General features: G+C 40.7%; 1 protein-coding gene across 5 annotated transcripts in view; it reads left to right on the top strand.

Moving 5' to 3' along the window:
- The window catches only part of PITPNC1 (phosphatidylinositol transfer protein cytoplasmic 1), a 77,968-nt gene extending 58,619 nt beyond the window's left edge, over positions 1-19,349 (top strand). For 4 of the 5 annotated variants that reach the window (XM_030461901.1, XM_030461900.1, XM_030461902.1 and 1 more), the window contains exons 7-9: positions 7,119-7,274; positions 8,013-8,076; positions 14,044-19,349. In XM_030461901.1, the coding sequence (XP_030317761.1) occupies positions 7,119-7,274; positions 8,013-8,076; positions 14,044-14,303 (480 nt within the window). In that variant the 3' untranslated portion in view covers positions 14,304-19,349. Of the gene's footprint in view, positions 1-7,118; positions 7,275-8,012; positions 8,077-11,058; positions 11,178-14,043 lie in introns of all 5 variants that reach the window. The other variant, XM_030461903.1, reaches the window with a different exon arrangement.
- Positions 19,350-19,524: the final 175 nt, after the last annotated feature.

A 19,524-nucleotide genomic window follows, 5' to 3' on the forward strand; every position in this document is an offset into this window, starting at 1 on the left:
AAAGCATTTATTGTAAGCTTGTGAAGGGTATTTTAGTTACACTAATAACAGCAATTTGGCTGCTTTTAGATCATTTAATCTAAATTGATAGTAAATTTAAAGATTAAAAGTGGAGTACAATCCCCAGGATTGAAGAATTAGGTCCCACAGGATAACTGTTCTGACTCCAATCCAGAAAGAGCAATGAGAATGGATTTAACTTCAGGCATGTTTGTAATCTCCTCATTTCAAGAGATCTTTCACATGCTGCAAATTAAGCAAGTTCTGTATCAGGGTCAGCATGCTTAGTGCCTTCTAGAAATGAGCTTTAGATTTCTTTTATACCCTGACAAAAGTGTGTCTCTAATTAAAATTACTGCAGTTTTTAACTGCATTTTTTATTCTTTGGTTGTATTACTGTGTTTTGGAGAAGTATCTTAAATCATTTAAACCTTTTGCAGATTTCTTGAGCTGTTTGCTCTTTGATAGTGCTTATGAAGTTTCTTGTGGAGGGGGATTTCTGACCAGGCAGCACTGATTATGGAGTTGCTATTAAGCAAGTGTTTGTGATTTCAGTTATTTTTAGTTTTGAAGTGTTCAGTTATCACTCACAAGCTGTTTGAGTCAATATCATAAGTTTTTCAGATTAAAAAGTATGAGAAGCCCCTTTCTACAATGTGACTGTGCCCTTTCTTCGTGCATCAAGTAACTCCTGGGTTGTAACAAGAGGAACCACAGCAGCTTTAGTGTTGGTTTTCTCCTTTTTATGCACAGATGATGTAGCTGTGTGTGCATTACTTTGGCATCACCAACAGGGGTAATAAAACTGCAGTTACCACAGAAGGGTTCAGGAGGCATCCAAGGGACCCAGAGCACCAGGCTGAGTACAGACAAGTGAAGCAACAAACAAGTTCTCTGCCTCCTACAATTCATCCAAAAAAGCTGGTTTTGAGTTTCAGTGATATGAATGTTACAAACAGCTCTGTGTTCTTCCTTCCATTGTAAATGACATAATAATGATTCACACATAAAAAGACAAAGTGTGTAGAGCAGCTTTGTATGTATAATATCCCAGTTGAATTCCATGGGTCATTTTGACTCGTGGTGAGAAGGAAGTGTGTTCCATGAAAATGTTGTGGAAGGGAAAATGATTGAATTCAAATCTGCTTTTTCACTCTTCCTATATATTAACTAAAACTGCAAAACAAAAACTGCAGTTAGCTGGAGGCTGCAGGAGAGTTGTGGCTTCACTGAGGATCATGGAACCTCTGCCAGTAACTCCCAGTGCTCTCCACCAGAACCATGGAAGTGATTTCAGTTCCCTTAGGAATGGAGGGGTTTATCTGTCAGTGCATGCACAGAACTTAAATCACCAAACAAACAGCAAATCAGGAGACATTTTTGTAAGCTGGTACAACACAAAGCCCAGCTCCCTCTTCCATGGAGATGTACTGATTCCTGCTCTCCAAGGAGCTGCCCATGTAACTGCAGCAGTTCTGGGTATGCCCAAGCAAATTATTTAGTGCCCATCTGCAGACTCCATTGTGAAATAGCCACCAGATGACTTAGCAGTGCCACCACATCTTAAATACTCCTTTTTTTACACACAAGGCCCTAAAAATTCTTACACTTATAAGATGCTAAAGTGTGAGGTCCCAAGTTGAGCAAGCTTGAATCCAGATCCCAGCTAAGAGGTTTGCCTGCTTTGCTGTGAGGAGCTATGTATGTTTCCAAATCTGAACAGATCTTACATTGAATACAGAATTTTCTAGTTCTGTATAAAGAATGAACAAGCCTGCAGGTAAGAATAGTTGTACATTTTGTAAAGTCATTTCCTTGTGACTTCACCATCAGTGAATATGTATCACCAGCCATCTTGTATTCCCCATGTAGACATATATATTTATCTGAATTATAGAAAAGAATAAAACTGAGCTGTGCTGAAGAGTTAGGGCCTCAAGTGAATCGTTTACTAAAATGAAACATTTACTGCAGATATGAGCTACTGAGCAAAATGTTCTTTGCCACCATATTCAAGTTCTCAAAATTAACAGTGCTTCATTTCCTGTTTATAACAAAGCAGCTGAGAGTTGGATTACTGGAATAAACTCTTTAAAGTTACCTCCAAACAGAAAGATTTCATGCAGCTGCTGCAGTGTTCTTCAGTTCCTGCCTTTTTTTGACTTTAACACAGCTGTACCACTGTAATCAGTCCAGCTTACTACTGTCCAGGTGCTTTCAGATGAACAAAACCTCTAACACATTGCAGAGCTCAAAAATTCTGTTTGGTGCAGTAATAGAGCTGCCTCAGCCCCCAGTGAGTGTGTGCAATATGTCAGGATGCTGGTTCAGTACAGGGCACAGAAAAAAAAATTAAATACAAATTTCCTTTTCATAGAATCATAGAATAGAATCATAGAATTGGCTGGGTTGGAAGGGACCTCAGAGATCATCGAGTCCAACCCTTGAACCACTGTTGCAGTTCCCAGCCCATGGCACTGAGTGCCACATCCAGGCTCTTTTTAAATATCTCCAGGGATGGAGAAATTTCCTTGAGCACTTCAGTTCCATGCCCTCATAAAAACTTGCTGGATTATCATATTTTAGCACCTCAGAACTCTCCCAATACTTATAATTCTGAAGTATTTAGCTGGCTCTTCCAGAAAATATATATAAATGGAAAATGCAAAAAGAGGGGAAAAAAATTAATTTAAAAATTACTCTTCATAAGTATAATAGCATCTTATACCAACAAATCTTTCCAGAGCCCTAGCTATATAACCTGGAATCTAAAACCTAGCAGCTCCAGCTGATGGTAAAATGCTCCATCACATGTATTAAACCCACAAAGGACTGGTTCTGAAATTCTAGATCAAACAAAATGCTCTTCAGCTTAAAGAGGGAAAAAGAGGTTGACTGCACTTCAACAGCACAATGGTGGAATATATTGCAATAGGAGTCTAAAAAAAACCAAAAAGCATTAAAAGGAGAGAGGAGAGGAGAGGAGAGGAGAGGAGAGGAGAGGAGAGGAGAGGAGAGGAGAGAGAGGAGAGGAGAGGAGAGGAGAGGAGAGGAGAGGAGAGGAGAGGAGAGGAGAGGAGAGGAGAGGAGAGGAGAGGAGAGGAGAGAGAGGAGAGGAGAGGAGAGGAGAGGAGAGGAGAGGAGAGGAGAGGAGAGGAGAGGAGAGGAGAGGAGAGGAGAGAGGAGAGGAGAGGAGAGGAGAGGAGAGGGAGAGGAGAGGAGAGGAGAGAGAGGAGAGGAGAGGAGAGGAGAGGAGAGGAGAGGAGAGGAGAGGAGAGGAGAGGAGAGGAGAGGAGAGGAGAGGAGAGGAGAGGAGAGGAGAGGAGAGGAGAGGAGAGGAGAGGAGAGGAGAGGAGAGGAGAGGAGAGGAGAGGAGAGGAGAGGAGAGGGAGAGGAGAGGAGAGGAGGAGAGGAGAGGAGAGGAGAGGAGAGGAGAGGAGAGGAGAGGAAAGGAAAGGAAAGGAAAGGAAAGGAAAGGAAAGGAAAGGAAAGGAAAGGAAAGGAAGGAAAGGAAAGGAAAGGAAAGGAAAGGAAAGGAAAGGAAAGGAAAGGAAGGAAAGGAAGGAAAGGAAAGGAAAGGAAAGGAAAGGAAGATTTCATTCAGATCTGGAAGGTTTTTTTTTTAACAGATAATGTGTTTCCTTATTTCACTTGAAGTAAAAAGAACATTTCAGAGTTAAAGCTGAAAAGGCATTGCAAGGACTCAGTGCCATATTGCCAGGATGTTGGTGTTTGCCTCTGAAAGGAGGTTACAGTTCCACATCTGATGCCTGTGACGTCCACAGTCCACGAGGAAGGTTAAGAAAATAAATACTAAATTCTAAATAATGGAATCTCTAATAATAAGCATGCTGAGCTGGGAACTGCCAGACATGACCTAAGTAAGAAACACTGGGAGAGTGATATATTTACAACCATATGCATCTCACTGGGGCTTTTCTTCTATTTTATTGTTATTTTACATTTGATTCTCAAATAAGCCCTGCTCATGGGTAATGATGTTTCTGCTGTTAGCAGAAGTGCTATTTTTAAATCACTCTGCACCTGGCAATAATGTATTGCAAATACAGAGTAGGTTTTGTGCCTCTGTAGCAAAAGGGTTTGCCAGATGGGCTTTCCTAATAAATTGTGTCTGATAAAAGGACAAGAAGGTTATTTAAACAAAAAGATTTTAGCTATGCCATTACATTTAAAACAGATTGAGAAGGAAAGAGTGAATAGATGCAGAGTTCTTTGGATGATGTCTTCTCAAGGAAGAAATGCATAGATGGCTAAAAGCAAGAAATCAGACACATAAAATTAATGATATATATAAGATAAATGTGATGGAGCTGGGCACATAAAAATCAGTCTTGGTTGTGGCTTTCATGTCAAAGTGCTCACTGATGGCAGCGGGCTTGACATCAGACACTGAAGAGCAAAAGATAATCAGTCCTGGTCACACCAAAGGTCCTGGTGTGATATGCTCCTTGTGGCCAACAGCAGAGGCCTAAGAAAGGTGTAAATGTATGCAAAATAGAGAGGGAAATATGGAAATACTTCCCCTAAAAAAATTCCTCCACGAGCAAGTGCTAAGCCAGAATTTTTATTCTTTTATTTAAGAGTCCAAGACTATTTTAAACACCTCCAGTTTTTAGCATCCAGGTAAAAAGCCCAGTGATGCTCATTGTACTGCTGGTAGCTGCTCCCCCTGCAAACCACTCGTGCCCAGAGATTAAACTGAGTTCACTTTGCTTTATGGTGCTGTGTAGCTTATGTCTCACTACTCAGTTTACACACAATTTTTCAGCTTTAGGTCCCCTGAGCAAGCAGTCACTGAAATCTTTAACATCTTGATCCTTCCTACAGCACCCTGGGAATGTATTCCTCTGAATTCTTCCCATTTCCTGGCTTCCATTCATTAGTCTGCAGTTGAATAGGGTCAGTAAGTTAATGGTTTTGGAAAGGCAGGGATTTCCATAAAAGCTGTTTAATGTAAATTGCCCAAACTCTCATTCATTCCCTGGCTCCTTGCTTGAAACTGTTCAGCCAATTTGTGACTAAACATCATGTCCTTCAGGCAAAATGGACAAGATAGAGAGAAGCAAAGGTGCTACCACTGCTGCTAAAGGAGTTTGCAACCAGGAGTGGTGGCCAGGATGGATTATTTGTGGGCCACCAGTTTAAGAATGTTTTCCACTTTGAGTCTGCTGGGTTAACTTCACAAAACCACAACAAAACCAAATCAAACATTCCCTTCACAGCATCCAGCAGTTTGAACAAGAGACGTGCATGGCTGAGCAGTCCTGATAGGAGTTCTTACTCAATTTTTATTTATAAATTCTGAATGCTTGGTAGTGACTCAAATTCATTACATTAAATTCCCTTGGACTGGACTGAAATGATTCCATTATAGGTCTGGTTATCACCAAAAGGATATAAAGTGTATCTGCATAACACTCAGTGTTATTGAAGTGCATATCTGAATTGCTTTATCAAGGCAGTGGCTCCCTCCCACTGGCACTGAACCTGTGTCTGAAAAGCAGCAAACTCTTCCTTCATTAAACTCCTTCCCTTTGAGTCTTCTGTTTTCCCTTTCTGAATATTATGTCTTAGTGCTTCCCTTTTTATGTTTTCTAGCTAAAAATATTTTTTATATTTTATTTGTATTAATATATTAATAACTTCAGGCAATAATCAGTGATAAAACAAACTCTTTCAATCAGAAAATACCTGGATTAATCCGAGGTCAAGCTTCATTGAGGGAGAAGATTGGGAAGAGCATGAGACTGAGTTGTGAGATAGAGGGGTATCTAGCTCTGATATATGATGATGATAAATTGTTTTTATGGTGATTTAACATTGAAACCTTATTATACTGTGAGCTTTAAGCTTCTCTTTAGAAAAGAATATGTCAGCAATAAAAGCAGTGACTTTCACAGAGAAGGAAGACTATCACCTCATTAGAACTTTGGGAAGAAGCTTTAATGACAGAGCTTCAGTTTACAGATAAAATCAGAAGCCAAGTCAGGAGATAGCAAAACATTACAAAAAAGGAAGGCTGAATGTTATATAATCTCACAGTGAATGAAAGACAATTATTGTCTTCCATTTAGCACATAATTAAGCCCCAAATTAATTACATGTGTAACTGCTTTTATGACAAAGGATGGATTTAAAAGATCTTCCCAGCTCTCACCTTTGGGGAGAAAAATGCAGGTGAGCACTGGGGTTATTCTTGAAGATAGATTTTAGAAGCTCCACTATGAATTTACTGCAACTACTTTATCTTCAAGCTTTGAAAATCAGTACTTAACTGTAAATTATATCTATTTGTAAGATGTCCAATTATGTCCAATTAGCAGAATTGGACATAAATGGAATTATGCCAATATTGAAAGGATCACTTTGATAGATAAAACTTGTCAAACTTGTACAGATACAAGTAAACTTTGAAGATGAATTACTTTCTGGTTTTGTGGTCTTGATGGTGTAATTTCAACAATAATTCATTTGATTTTCCAGATCTTTTACCAGATAGAGTTGAAATTAGTTAGTGTTTTACACAAAGCTACCATGACTCAGGTGTAACCAGAGGTGGCCAAATTGGAGGAGTTTCATTCTTAGCTGTCCACTGGGATAAACAAGTTCACTTAAAATTGCAAATGGCATTTTCAGGGTCACATCAGTGTCCATATTTCAAAGCTCAAATTGGATGTGATTTCAGGAAGACAGGCATGGGTAGAAAGTGCTAGTAAGTCACACGGAGGGAGAAGTGAAAAAGCAAGCTCTGAAAAAGCACATTTTTTTTTTTCCAAAGGTCATAAATAACACTTGGAGTGCATTGCATTGTGATGACTTGCAATAACCTATTTTCCTATAGCAGAAAATGTCCTAGATGATGTGGCTGTCAAAGCATCTCCAAGAATATGCTGCCATTGCTTCACTGACTGTTGGATATAAGTCAGGAATGGATTTTAGATACACTGGGGCTTGTTTAAGTCCATTTCAGGTTACTTTTTTGTGATGCTTATTAACATGTTTTCAATTTTTTTGTCTTATCAAAACCTTTACTTTATCAGGCTGACAAACAGGACTTCCTCTCTTGCATTTCTCTGTATGTTTTCTTCATTTTGCAGGATCCTAAATATTTCAAGTCACAGAAGACTGGGAGAGGCCAATTAAAAGAAGGCTGGAGAGAGACCCATCAGCCCATTATGTGTTCCTACAAACTTGTGACTGTGAAATTTGAAGTCTGGGGACTTCAGACCAGAGTAGAGCAATTTGTACATAAGGTCAGTGAAACAGGAGCTGTTTCTTATCCTTTGCATAAGCAGAACTTGAGTACCACCCTGCACAGGAATGTAGCTATGGCTGTGTAGAAGATAGGGAGCTCAGATGAATCTGCTCTCAGACCTCTCTCAAGGTCTGAAAGATCTGGAGTGGAGCCAAAGGGTTCATCTCTGGGTAAAAACTTGGAGCTGCTCAGCCTGGGGCTGCTCAAGTGTAAGATTGAGACAAACTATTAATAATACTTTCAATACTGTGAGAAATATATCAACTGAAATATTTATGGATATACATGAGAACTGACCATGGAGTAATGATGTGCAGAATTTCTTACAAAAAGGTAGTGGAAAAGTTTTCCAATCAATCTAGTAAAAAATTATTTAATTAATGGTATAACAGCCAAATGATAATATTTTTCAGAGTATTGAGTTCCCACGTGTTTAGAAAACTAACAAGGAAACAGAAGAGTTCCAGAAATTGCCTAAAGGTTAATGCATTCTGTACAGGTTCCCAAATGGCTTCCTATGCCAGTCAAAGCCATGCTAATGTGATCCAGTGTTGGCTACAGATCCACCTTCACTGGGAGTTAGGACTACAAGCCCTTCAGAGCCAGCATGTCTGACTCTCTAGGGCACGTCTCTTTGGATTATTTTTCACTTTAAGTCTTGTTGAAAGACACCAGGGTTACTTTTCTAAAATGTTTTGTTGCTGCAGAGGTATTTAACCTTTCCCTTGCTTTGCAGGTGGTCAGAGATATCCTATTGATCGGGCACCGCCAGGCTTTTGCCTGGGTTGATGAGTGGTACGGTGAGTGTTCTCCTAATTCAGCCCTTTGAAAAGAGCTGCTGCAGAGCTTACAACAGTGAGCAACACGGTGCCATTTGCTCTCATGGACCATCAGGTTCCAGGAGAAGTTGTTGCTGAGAAAATGGAGATGGTTCCAGATCTATCTGGAATATAGGGAGCTCGCTTCCAGCAGGTTCAGAGCAGGCTGCGTTTTGGGCAGACCCCAGACAGCATGCAGGCTGCCTGCCCACCCCAGGGGGGATGCAGGCTGCCTCCCCACCCCACACATCTCAGCAGCTCCCCCAACCAGCATACAGGCTTCCTCCCCACCCCAGACATCTCAGCAGCTCCCCCAGGCAGGATGCAGACTGCCTTCCCACTCCAGACATCTCAGCAGCTCCCCCAGAGAGGATGCAGGCTGCCTGCCCACCCCACACATCTCAGCAGCTCCCCCAACCAGCATGCAGGCTGCCTACCCACCTCACACATCTCAGCAGCTCCCCCAGGGAGGATGCAGGCTGCCTCCCCACCCCACACATCTCAGCAGGTAGGCAGCAGTCCCTCCACCCTGCATTGCAGGTAGGCAGGAGCTGCCCCTGCCAAGAGTCAGCTCTACAGAGAATGCAGGCAAGTTTGAATCAAGCTGCATTCACATGCAGTCATTTCCATACTGCAAACTCCTAGGGCCTCTGCTCCAACACAATTTCACCTTTTTAGGAAAGTTTTACACTGTTAGTGGGGACTGCAGTGAAGAAAAGCTGGGGCTCTAAACATCCTTCCTGAAAAATGGATAGAAATGTAAAACCTACTGGGTCTGGTTCAGCAGCAGCTGCCTGCAAACTCTGTTCTGAATCCATGAAGCAGCTGCAGGAATGGGCACTATAGCACAGAGTAATCTGAATATCAACCCAGCCAATTACATTTATAAAACAAGTTCACAGGGTTTCTGCTTTTCTCATATATTTCCAGTAGGATGTATCCATAATCATAGATACTTCTAGAACAGTTTCCAAGACATCACTGTAACATATAATAGGAACTAGGGATTATATTTAGAATGCTTATTTATGCCCTCCCTAAGCTTCAGGCAAAAACATTTTAGGCATTTTTTAGATAAGAATGACACCTTTCTTTCATCAAAACTCAGACATGCTGCATTGTTCAGAACTAGTCAATTAGTCCAGCTGGTAGAAGCACACACATCTCCAGTGACTCCACAAACCTGCATAATTTTACACTAGAGTCTCACAACAAACTGATTGTGATGACTATTTGAATTCTGAAAAATTTGTGCAAATTTTTCTACATGCTGAGTAGAAACCCAGTATTTCATTACCCAGCATGAGCGAGATCCAATTTGAGTTCAGTTTTGTACGTTCTACTCTGTGCTGCTCATGACACGTTAATGTCTGTAGGGAGAGTTTGCCAAAAATATAATGTTTCAAGCATCTGTGTGCCTGCAGTGTGTCTGTTAGCATCTTTTAAAATACAAGTTTGAGAAAGACTTGGGGATGATGCTAGTCAGCTAACCTGAATCAGCTCATCAGTGTAATAGAACTAATTATTAAAGGATGTGTTGTGGATATTACTGAGTGATTCCTGTCACTGATACTGTAAGTATGAATGTCTTCTCATTACATTTACTAAATTGGTTTTAGCTTTATTGTTAAGAAAAGCTGTTTACTAATACACAGCATGTTCTCTGCTTGGCAAAATTCATCCTTAGCATGTTACTGACCTGGCTTATGAGCTTGTTTTTCATTCCAGATAACTGTAAAAGGGAAAGACTAAAAGAGTATGAGCAGTGGTATTCTCTGTTTCCTTTTCATCCAACTTTTAGACTGCATTTCTCTTTGATTGATGAAGTAGCACACTCTGCTACTGACACACAGCTGAAGTTAGATCATTCCTTAAAAGATGTTTTGTACAGTGCAGCAAGAGCCTCACATCACACAGGGAGTGGTCTGATGCAAGCATTTGCAAACCCAAGTGGCACACAGGAAACCTAAAAACAATTACAGCCTCAAGAACAAAACCCCAGTGTACATTACCAGGAGGGTCACACATTCCCAAGTGTACTGTGCTAATGAAATGCTGTTGGAGATTTGTGAGTAAAAAGCTGATGGCTATTTTTGTGAAACTCTGAAGTTACCAAGCTGTTGGATAAATCAGAGTTCTGACAGCCTTCAGGTTCTCTTGTCTCAGGGAGATTTATTGAAAGCATGGTGATACTCAGAACAGGGTGGTCATAAATCAGTTAATTGGATTCTTTATGTTTTTACTGGAAGTGTGGTAGATGACAAATCTTTTCAAAATCTGTGGTAATTGCTCGGAGTTACACAACAAGCACCTCACAGATCAGGCACCAGTTTAACAAGATGAGGCATGCCTAGGCAATGAGAAATCATCCTACAGGTAGAATCTGCCTGACTTGCAGAATATTTCTAATTCTTAAAATTCATTACATTGCTTGAGGCTACAAAACAACCTATTCACTGTTAACTCACTGCTATGGTTGAGTGTTAGTTTCTGGAATCTAAGGTGCTGTGTGCTCTAGCAGTGAGAACGTTTAATGGTTAGGAGTTGTGCTATGCACAGATAATATAATACCATAGGAAGGTAAGTAAATGTTTATAATATTCCTCTGTCTATCCTTTATTCCAAGGCATCTTCTAAAACCTTTTTAGAAGATCCTGGCCTTTGCCAAGGCCTGCACTTCAACACTTTTTGCCTACCTGATGTTACTCAGGTACTCCTGAACAATTTCCACTCCTTCCTGTTCTCTGACTCCCTTTGACTTATCCTCCTTGCACCTCCCTTGGCTGATAAAACTACCTTTATGAGGCAATTTTCATAAAGCTAGTTGCTCCATGCTTTTATTAAAATCCTTTTTTTTTTTGGCTTCTGCTGAAAAGACTGTATTCCTAGAACCTTCTTGAAAAAAAACAACACAAGTTTGCACTGAATCAATGGAAAATGCCAACAATTTTGAACTTTTTACAGATATGACAATGGATGATGTTCGAGAATACGAGAAAAATATGCATGAAAAAACCAACATTAAAGTTTGCAACCAACATTCATCTTCTGTGGATGAAATAGAGAGCCATGCCAAAGCAAGTGTATGTCAACTTTTAAAACATACTGCCCATCCTTAGCTAATGTACCTGCACAGAGCAGAGCAAAGAAACAAACTGATCTTGCTGAGCAGTTGGTGGAATTTTGGGGAGGTTTTGCTTCAGGAGAAACAGAATCTTTCTCCATGAAGTGCAATCCTGCCTTTTGTTTGCACTGTAGACTGACACTGAGTTAAGAAAGGGTGGGGTTGGGTTCATATACAACTCTTTGTCTTCCAGAAAAACAGAACTCTCAAATTTCAGTTAGATGCAGAAGTGAAATAGCAGCTTTGCTTTCTAGTAAATGAATAGTTAAAAATGCAGGAGTTCAGCATGTTGGAGTCAAAAAGCCAGGAACATGGGGAGTGGAAAATTTCTGTGGGACTGATAAAATTGCTACACCAGGAAAAAAAAAGCTAATGAATCATTTGCTGTTTTCAAACTGATTTTAATGTTGCCATTGATTAGCTACCAACAAGGTAAGAAGTATTTCCTGAAATATACAACAGCAGCTTGTGGGGAAAGGGCAGCTTTCTGTGTAGGTTCTTTCATTCAGATTCTGGAAACTTCATGAAGTATTTAAGTTCCTAGCTTGGGCACCTCAATTAGAGACCTAAAATTAGAAGTTATTACTCTCTGCAAATAGACCAGATGCAATGGTATTTGCTTTTGAAATGTAATTATTCCTCTATTTCTACCAACTGTGCTGCAGAACTCCGTGATGGTTTTACTCATGTAGTAAGTGTGGGGCAAGGCCTGGAGGGCTGAGCCTTGAGGTTTTTGTTCTTACTTAGTAAGAATTGTCACCAACCTGAGAAGATATTGTCTGAGTAATCACCAGGAAGGTGGTTTTTTGTGTTTATAATGCTGCAGCTCCATTGACATCAAGGTCACTCCTTAGCTGAGCAGTAAATTGAGCATAATTTCTGACTGTGGTTCTGCTCTTCAGGATTTGGCTTTGAATGAAGTCACCCATCCAGAGTTCCCATGTGGCAAAATTGCCATTGAGGTCAGCACAGATTTTGTAGTTAGTGGAAAAAAAAAAAAAAAAGAAAAAAAGAGCCTGAGCCATTTTAGCTCAAAGGAAGGACTTGTTTTACTTGAGTGTGCATGAGAACAGAAGTGAATTTAAAGAATAAGCTAAAAAGCCAAAGTCAGCTGAAGAACAGTAAGTATTTAATGTGTGAAATTAAAGTCAACAGTCTTGGAGGTTACCACTTAGCAAGACTTTTATCAGTGTTCACCTAAAAAGTCAGTAAACTGAGAAATCTCACCCTCTTTCCTTTATCCACAACAACTTTTGTTTCAAGTTGAATAGAAGTCCTGTGTTGAAAAAAACTGAAATGAAAGCCTGGGCTCCCTTTGATGTCAGGGTGTTTTTAAATCCTTTGAGTTCAGAAACACTACACACAGAGTTAGGGGGTGAAACAAAAATGTAAATCAGCAAAACAGGTTCAAATCTGTCACCAAAGCAAGCAGGTAGAGTGCCATCTGTTTCCTTCCACCTCTTAATCTCAGATGGCTCAGTCCTCCTCACTCCTAACACTGCACAGCAATGTGTGCTGAAAAGGTCCCTGGAATGTCATCTGCAGGGAAGGGAGAAGGCAGCTGGCAGCTTGGATGCTTTTTGTTTAAGATGATGTTGTCATACAACAAAAAACTCCTTCTGCATAACGTTTGCAGCCAAGGCTACAGATGCAAGCAACTGGGTAGCATTGAAAAGTATCAATGTACTGAAAGTGCAGGATTTTGTCACACTTAAGTTAAACACCATCGCCAGTCCTGTGTCTCAGGCATGCAGAAGTGTGAGGATTTTATATTTATTAAAGTTCTAGTGGCTTCATTTCTGGGGGTTTTGTTTTTTTGAGCTTTCAGACCTTATTATAGATGGTTTAGTGAAATACTTTGAGCTTACAAATTTAAGTTGGGTCAGTGGACATCTGGCAGGCAATGCAGACACGGAGCTTTCCTCTTTGTAGCAGTTTGGGGTTGTTTCGGGTTTTATCGGGAAAGTTTTGGAGGGCTCAGCTCAGAGCAGATCTAGGCTGGGATCGCTCTGCCCTCTTGTGGCTTTGCACAGCGCTGTGACACGTTTGTCACCTGCGTGGGAAGCCTCTCACTGCTTTTAAATCTGATTTCTGATTTCTTTGAAATCTGATTTCTCATTGCAAAGTGGTTCTGACCTCTCATTTTGCCTCTGTTTTGCAGGCAGTTGAGCGGTGGGATTGTCAGTGGGCCATAAATGTTTAAATCCAGATTCTGGATGGAAAAGTTGGGAAGGGTGTTGTGGCTTTGTCAAGTGAGAGGGAATTCTTTAGGTTTTATTGGTAGAAAACCAGAACAGTTATGTGTGCACAGCTACAGCTAGAAGTCAGCAGAAGCTTTGCATGGGGAGAGAGAGAATTTTTCATCCCTTGATAATTACAGAAGTCAAACAAACCAAGGACAATGCTTTACTTGTTCATGCTCATCATTTTGATGGGGGGGAATAAAAAAACCAATTACTTCTTAGTTTTGGGTTTCTGCCATGCTGGAGAATTGCTGTGTATCTAAAGGTTTGCTTGCCAATGAAATAGTTTGATTTTTCCAGCAATAACAGGGGTAGCATTCTTCACTCCAGATCCAGGTAGAAAAAGACCCATTCTGATGTGATTGATGGAGTTAACTTCGTTTTCTTTCCACGTGCCATTTCTTGTACTCCACCCACTGCATTCCAGTAAGAAAGCATCCATGTGGAGAATCACTTAATGACATGCAGGATAAGCAATCATTCTCTGAGTTAGGCTTTGGATGGAAGTAGTTGAACTGAGTGAAGGAAATGAGCAGTTGAAATTATTCTTATGCTTTTATCTTTCTTTCATTCTCCTTGAAGACATGACAATGGATGAAGTCCGAGAGTTTGAACGAGCAACTCAGGAAGCTACCAACAGGAAGATTGGGGTTTTCCCACCTGCAATATCTATCTCTAACATTTCCATGCCTCCTTCAACCCGCAGTGCTCCGTCTAGTGCTCCATCAACTCCTCTCTCCACAGATGCTCCTGAATTCCTAACAGTTCCCAAAGACCGGCCTCGGAAAAAGTCTGCTCCAGAAACTCTCACTCTTCCAGATCCAGCTAAAAAAACCCTTTAATTAACCCAGCATGTTTCCTCCTGATAAGCCATGTCTACCACAGCAAGAGTGACTTAACTCAGTTCCTACAAAGGTCATGGTGGTTTGTTGGTTGGTTTTGTTTTTGTTTTTTTTTCTTAAAATGATCTTACTGGTGTGGAAAGATTGCTTCTTTCCTTAAAACTTTCAGAGAAATGCATGCAAGAGAACTTAGTTTATATATTCCTAAAGTAGTGTTTCAAGCCATATGGTGCATCTGACATACAATGAAACAGTCTGAGGGGAATCCTATAAAAGAAAAATCAACATTTCTCTAGCAGTCTTCTACCTACAGACCCTCATCTAGGTCATTGCATTTATAATTAGGAGTAGATATTTAGTAAAGCTGCCAAGGACTTCTGAGGCAAATTAGTGCCAGCTAGAATGCAGGATCAAAAGGAACAAACCCCTCCAGTTTTCTTCTTTCATAGCTCATTTTAAAATCCTTTTTACTCTCAGTCTTCTCCTGTGTATTCACAAACATTTGACCTGTAACTCATTGTACTTAAACACCAACAGCAATCACTCAGATTCACATTTTGCTTAATATGACTCAGGATTTGGGGCCTAGCTAACAAACACAAAACTTTTCAAACCTAAAATATTGCTGTATTGAAGCCCCAGTTGTAATTAATTATATTGACTTTGAGGCCATTGAACTATTTCTATCTTGCACAGAGTTTATAAAAGAAACCACCTATTTCTTGTAAATAATGTATTTTAATAGCTCTCCCCTGTCCTTTTATGATCTCTTAAGTCTGTATTGGTGTTCATCAATAGTGTTCTGTGTGTAAGATTGGAAAAAAAAAGCAGCTAAATTGAGCCAGTAGAGCAGCAAAACCAATGAAGCCAGTCTTGTCCTCACTGGAAGAAGAGTGGTAGTTATGCTGTAAGACCTTGAATGTAAAGGAAAGAAAATAAAAGACTCCTTTTTCTTTCCTAAACAGCACAATCTCTGCCAACAGAAAGCTGGTTGCAGGCTTTGCCATTGCCCAGGGAAGGGGTGAAGGGATTCAATAACTTTAAAAACAAATGATTGATGGGGCTGCTCAGTCCTCTGCAGGGTGACCTCAAGGAACCAGAAGTGCTCTTCCTGGTCTGCCTGCAAAATTCCTCTTCAGTCTCAGGAATTCAAATGTGGGAAAGGATGTTTCCTGGTAGGGAAGTGCAGATTGTGGAAGGAGGAGATAAACAGATGGCAGAGGTGGTGCCTTCCTTCTCAAAATGTGAGCTCAGTGAGAAACTTTCCCTGCTGACCCCTATTTGGGGCACTTTTTTCTCTTTCACACAATAATGAATTCTGTCAGGAGCTGTCTCTGTTGGTAGCTGTAGTAGACATGAAATAAAGCACTGTTAAATTCCATATGATCAAAGTGGATGACACTTTGTACCACCCGTGGCGTGGTACATGGATTAAAAAAACAAAAAAAGAGTCTCCAGAGCTGAATTATCATTGAATTTTGAACAATCAGTTTGGGAATGGCCTTTTACCAGGACAGGACATTTGTGCCATCTTCTCAGCACAATGTTGTGGTTTGACTGGCTTGTGTGCACTGAACTTCTCAATGGCTGTAGATCCAGTAGAAGTGATGCTGAATGTGTAATATTTATAGGGTAGCTTTAGTAGCAGGAGAGGTAATTCCACTGCCAGCCTGCACTGAAAACAAGTGTATATTTGTTTGATAGTTGAAATCCTGTAGCTAGCAAAACCTGGGAGCTCTTGGTAGGTTAGCTGTGGTCTGACTTGATGCATTCACCCACTGACTGTTCAGGTTTTCCTTGTAATTCTGTGTGATTAGTAAACTGAGTGGTGATTTTTTTTTTTTAATTTTTTTTTTTTTTTTTTTTGGTTTATAAAGAAGCTGCTGTAATGATGCAAACCAACCTTTCCTGTATTAGGCTATGATTTCAGCTTAAACAGTGTGCAGATTAAGTATCCATTATTATAACAAGTCTAATCTTTTTGTTGTTGTTACTTTAGCAGCAAGACTGGCACCTTGGCAGAGAAGGGAAACCTTTGAAAACGTAAAGCATTGTTCTTTTTTTTTTTCATTTCCTGAACTTGACCCCTATGGGTCAATGGTTTAAGTCTGCTCCACCTGAAAGTCTTTTTTTCAATGAATTTTTGCTTTGTTAAAGAAAAAATCTCCTCAGCTCAATTAATAATGCCCACGTTCTTAGCTATTACTGGTTTTATATATGGCACCTGGATGTGACAGGGATAATTAGACCAAAGCAGTCATTACCTTATCATCAACTGAGTGATTTCCAGCCCCATGTGGATACATTGGTTATCAAAATCAGTGGGTTTGGAGATAAAGCATGGAGGAAAATTATTAACATCCCTGAAGAGGACACATCTTGATAGCTGCATGACAGAGATGTAGGAGAAAGACACTGATGATGGCAGGATGAAAATGACAGAGTGCCTGGTGCTGTTCTCCCTCTGCATGTGGCCCTTCCAGTGAGCAGTTCTGGACCAGTGCCAGATTTCCTGACCCAATAGCCTGGATTCATGGGTGGCCACAAGAAGGATCACCATCAGCTCTGCTGCCTCTGTGATGTTTCATTATTGATGAGTTAGATGAGGGGATTGAGTCCATCATCAGCAAATTCACAGATGACATCAAGCTGGGGGGAGTGTGGATCAGCTGGAAGGCAGGAGGGCTCTGCAGAGGGACCTGGACAGACTGGAGAGTTGGGATGATTCCAATGGGATGAGGTTCAACATTCCAAGTGCCGGGTCCTGCACTTTGGCCACAACAACCCCATGGGGAGCTCCAGGCTGGGCACAGAGTGGCAGAAAAGGACCTGGGAGTTTGGATTGCCAGGAAGCTGAACATGAGCCAGCAGTGTGCCCAGGTGGCCAAGAAGGCCAATGGCATCCTGGGCTGGCTCAGGAACAGCGTGGCCAGCAGGTCCAGGGAAGGGATTCTGCCCCTGTGCTCAGCTCTGGTGAGGCCACAGCTTGAGTCCTGTGTCCAGTTCTGGGCCCCTCAGCTCAGGAAGGAGATTGAGGTGCTGGAGCAGGTCCAAAGGAGGCAACTGGGCTGGTGAAGGGACTGGAGCACAGACCCTATGAGGAGAGGCTGAGGGAGCTGGGGGTGTTGAGGCTGGAGAAGAGGAGGCTCAGGGGAGACCTCATCACTCTCTCCAACTCCCTGAAAGGAGGTTGGAGCCAGGGGGGGGGTTGGGCTCTTTTCCCAGGCAACTCTCATCAAGACAAGAGGGCAGGGTCTCAAGTTGTGCCAGGGGAGGTTTAGGTTGGAGATGAGAAAGAATTTCTTTCTGGAGAGGGTGATCAGGCATTGGAATGGGCTGCCCAGGGAAGTAGTGGATTCTCCGTGTCTGGAGATATTTAAAAAGAGCCTGGATGTGGCACTGAGTGCCATGGGCTGGGAACCACGGGGGGAGTGGATCAAGGGTTGGACTTGATGATCTCTGAGGTCCCTTCCAACCCAGCCAATTCTATGATTCTATGATTACTTTGGATAAGAAATGGCTTTTTGTTGCCTATCTAAGTAACCTCTGCTGTGTTTTGGTTTTTATTTTTCTTTCCCCACCAGTCACTACCCACTTGGCCAGTACAATCTTCAAGTGTTTTCTGCTTGGTTGGGGTTTGTTTGGTTCTTGGTTTAAGGTGGGATAACTTTTTATTATTCCCAGCAAACACACAAACCCACACAAAATTAAATGAAAAGGGAGGTCTGGATACTTCAGGGTAACATCTTGAGGCAACAGAGGTGGTTTTGTTCCTGGTTTTGCTACAGTGCTTTCTGTTGTATTTTCAAACATATTTACTGGGAGAAAAATAAAGAGCATTTTGCAGGTTTCTTCTCTTCTTGGGCAAAAATAAGTCATGATTATTTAGTGAGTACATCTTTAGAGTGTGGTGCCACACAGCAGAGCTGAACAGGCCCAAGAGCCACATTCCTGTTCTCTGCCAGGAGGACTGAGGAATTCATGGTACAGCTCTGCTAGGCCTTGACAAGGAATTTTTCACCAAGGAGAACACTGTTCAGAGCAAAATAACATGACTGGTTTGTTTGGGTTTCTGTTAAAACCCCCTCCCAGCTTTGCTCCTACTTTTATGTATTTCATGTAGAACAGGCACTAGAAAATAACTGGCAATTCACTGCAGTCTTTAGAAGGGGAGATCTAATAAATATTAAAGGGGAGGTAACCATAAAGAATATAAGGAGCAGCACATTCCTGAAACACATACTGAATGGAATTTCTTATGAATGTAATGATTAATTGTGTAAATGACTGGATAAATCCTATGGAAAGAAATTATTTGACCTTATTCCTTGGCTTCTTTTTTTTTTTTAATTATTCTGGAAGGTGATTTTGTGGCATCCAGTAGCCAATTTGCATTAATTGCTGCTGTAGAGATTCTGAAATGGAAATATTGGTTCCTTGAATTTTAGTTTGTAACAAGACTGCCACAGTTTGTTCAAACTGCTTTGAAGCTTGCTGCACTATAACTTCAAACCAATGTGCTGTCATTTGAAATAGGCCAAATGTAAATGCTTTTTATGAATTAGTGAGTGCAGTAAGAGAGAATTCATGATCTTGTCAATAGCAGCTTTTCTGTTTCCACTGTTTGGACTCGGTTTTATATGTGTAAGTTAAAACTGCTAAATAAGTCTAACTATGTTTTGCTTTCAATGAACAGCATGGTCATTTGGATTACAAGCTCCTGTAGTTTTGTGGTGTCACTAAAACAGGTTTCATTGGGTTTATTTCATTTCTGTGATAATCTTCTGTGATTCTGAATGTCCAATAATTCTTTTATTTAGAGAAATGATGGCTACATTAGGCAATACATCACTACCCTCAAAGAAGGACCAAGTTAGGAAATGCTTTGTGTGATAAATAATGCAAGGCTCAGGAGGATAATCTGAATGTCATATTTCTCATTCGTATCACTTAGTTTCTGATTTTTCCAAGTTATTTATTATTTTTAATATTGTATTTCTCCTGGCATTTTGTTGTAAATAAACTACCAACAATTATTCTTTACAATTGTGGCTGTTTTCTTTATCCAGGTCTCCTCTAGAAATTCACACTTCTACCCCCAGTTCTGCAAGTCACTTCCTCTAAATTACAAAGCAGGAAGAATTAGCTTTTTTTAGCTTTATATTAGCTATATTTTAGCTTTATGAGCTTTGGAAATGTTTACAACACTACTAGGTTTTGT

Source organism: Calypte anna, chromosome 18 (assembly GCF_003957555.1).
Source record: "Calypte anna isolate BGI_N300 chromosome 18, bCalAnn1_v1.p, whole genome shotgun sequence".
In the NCBI taxonomy this organism is placed as follows: Eukaryota; Metazoa; Chordata; class Aves; order Apodiformes; family Trochilidae; genus Calypte; species Calypte anna.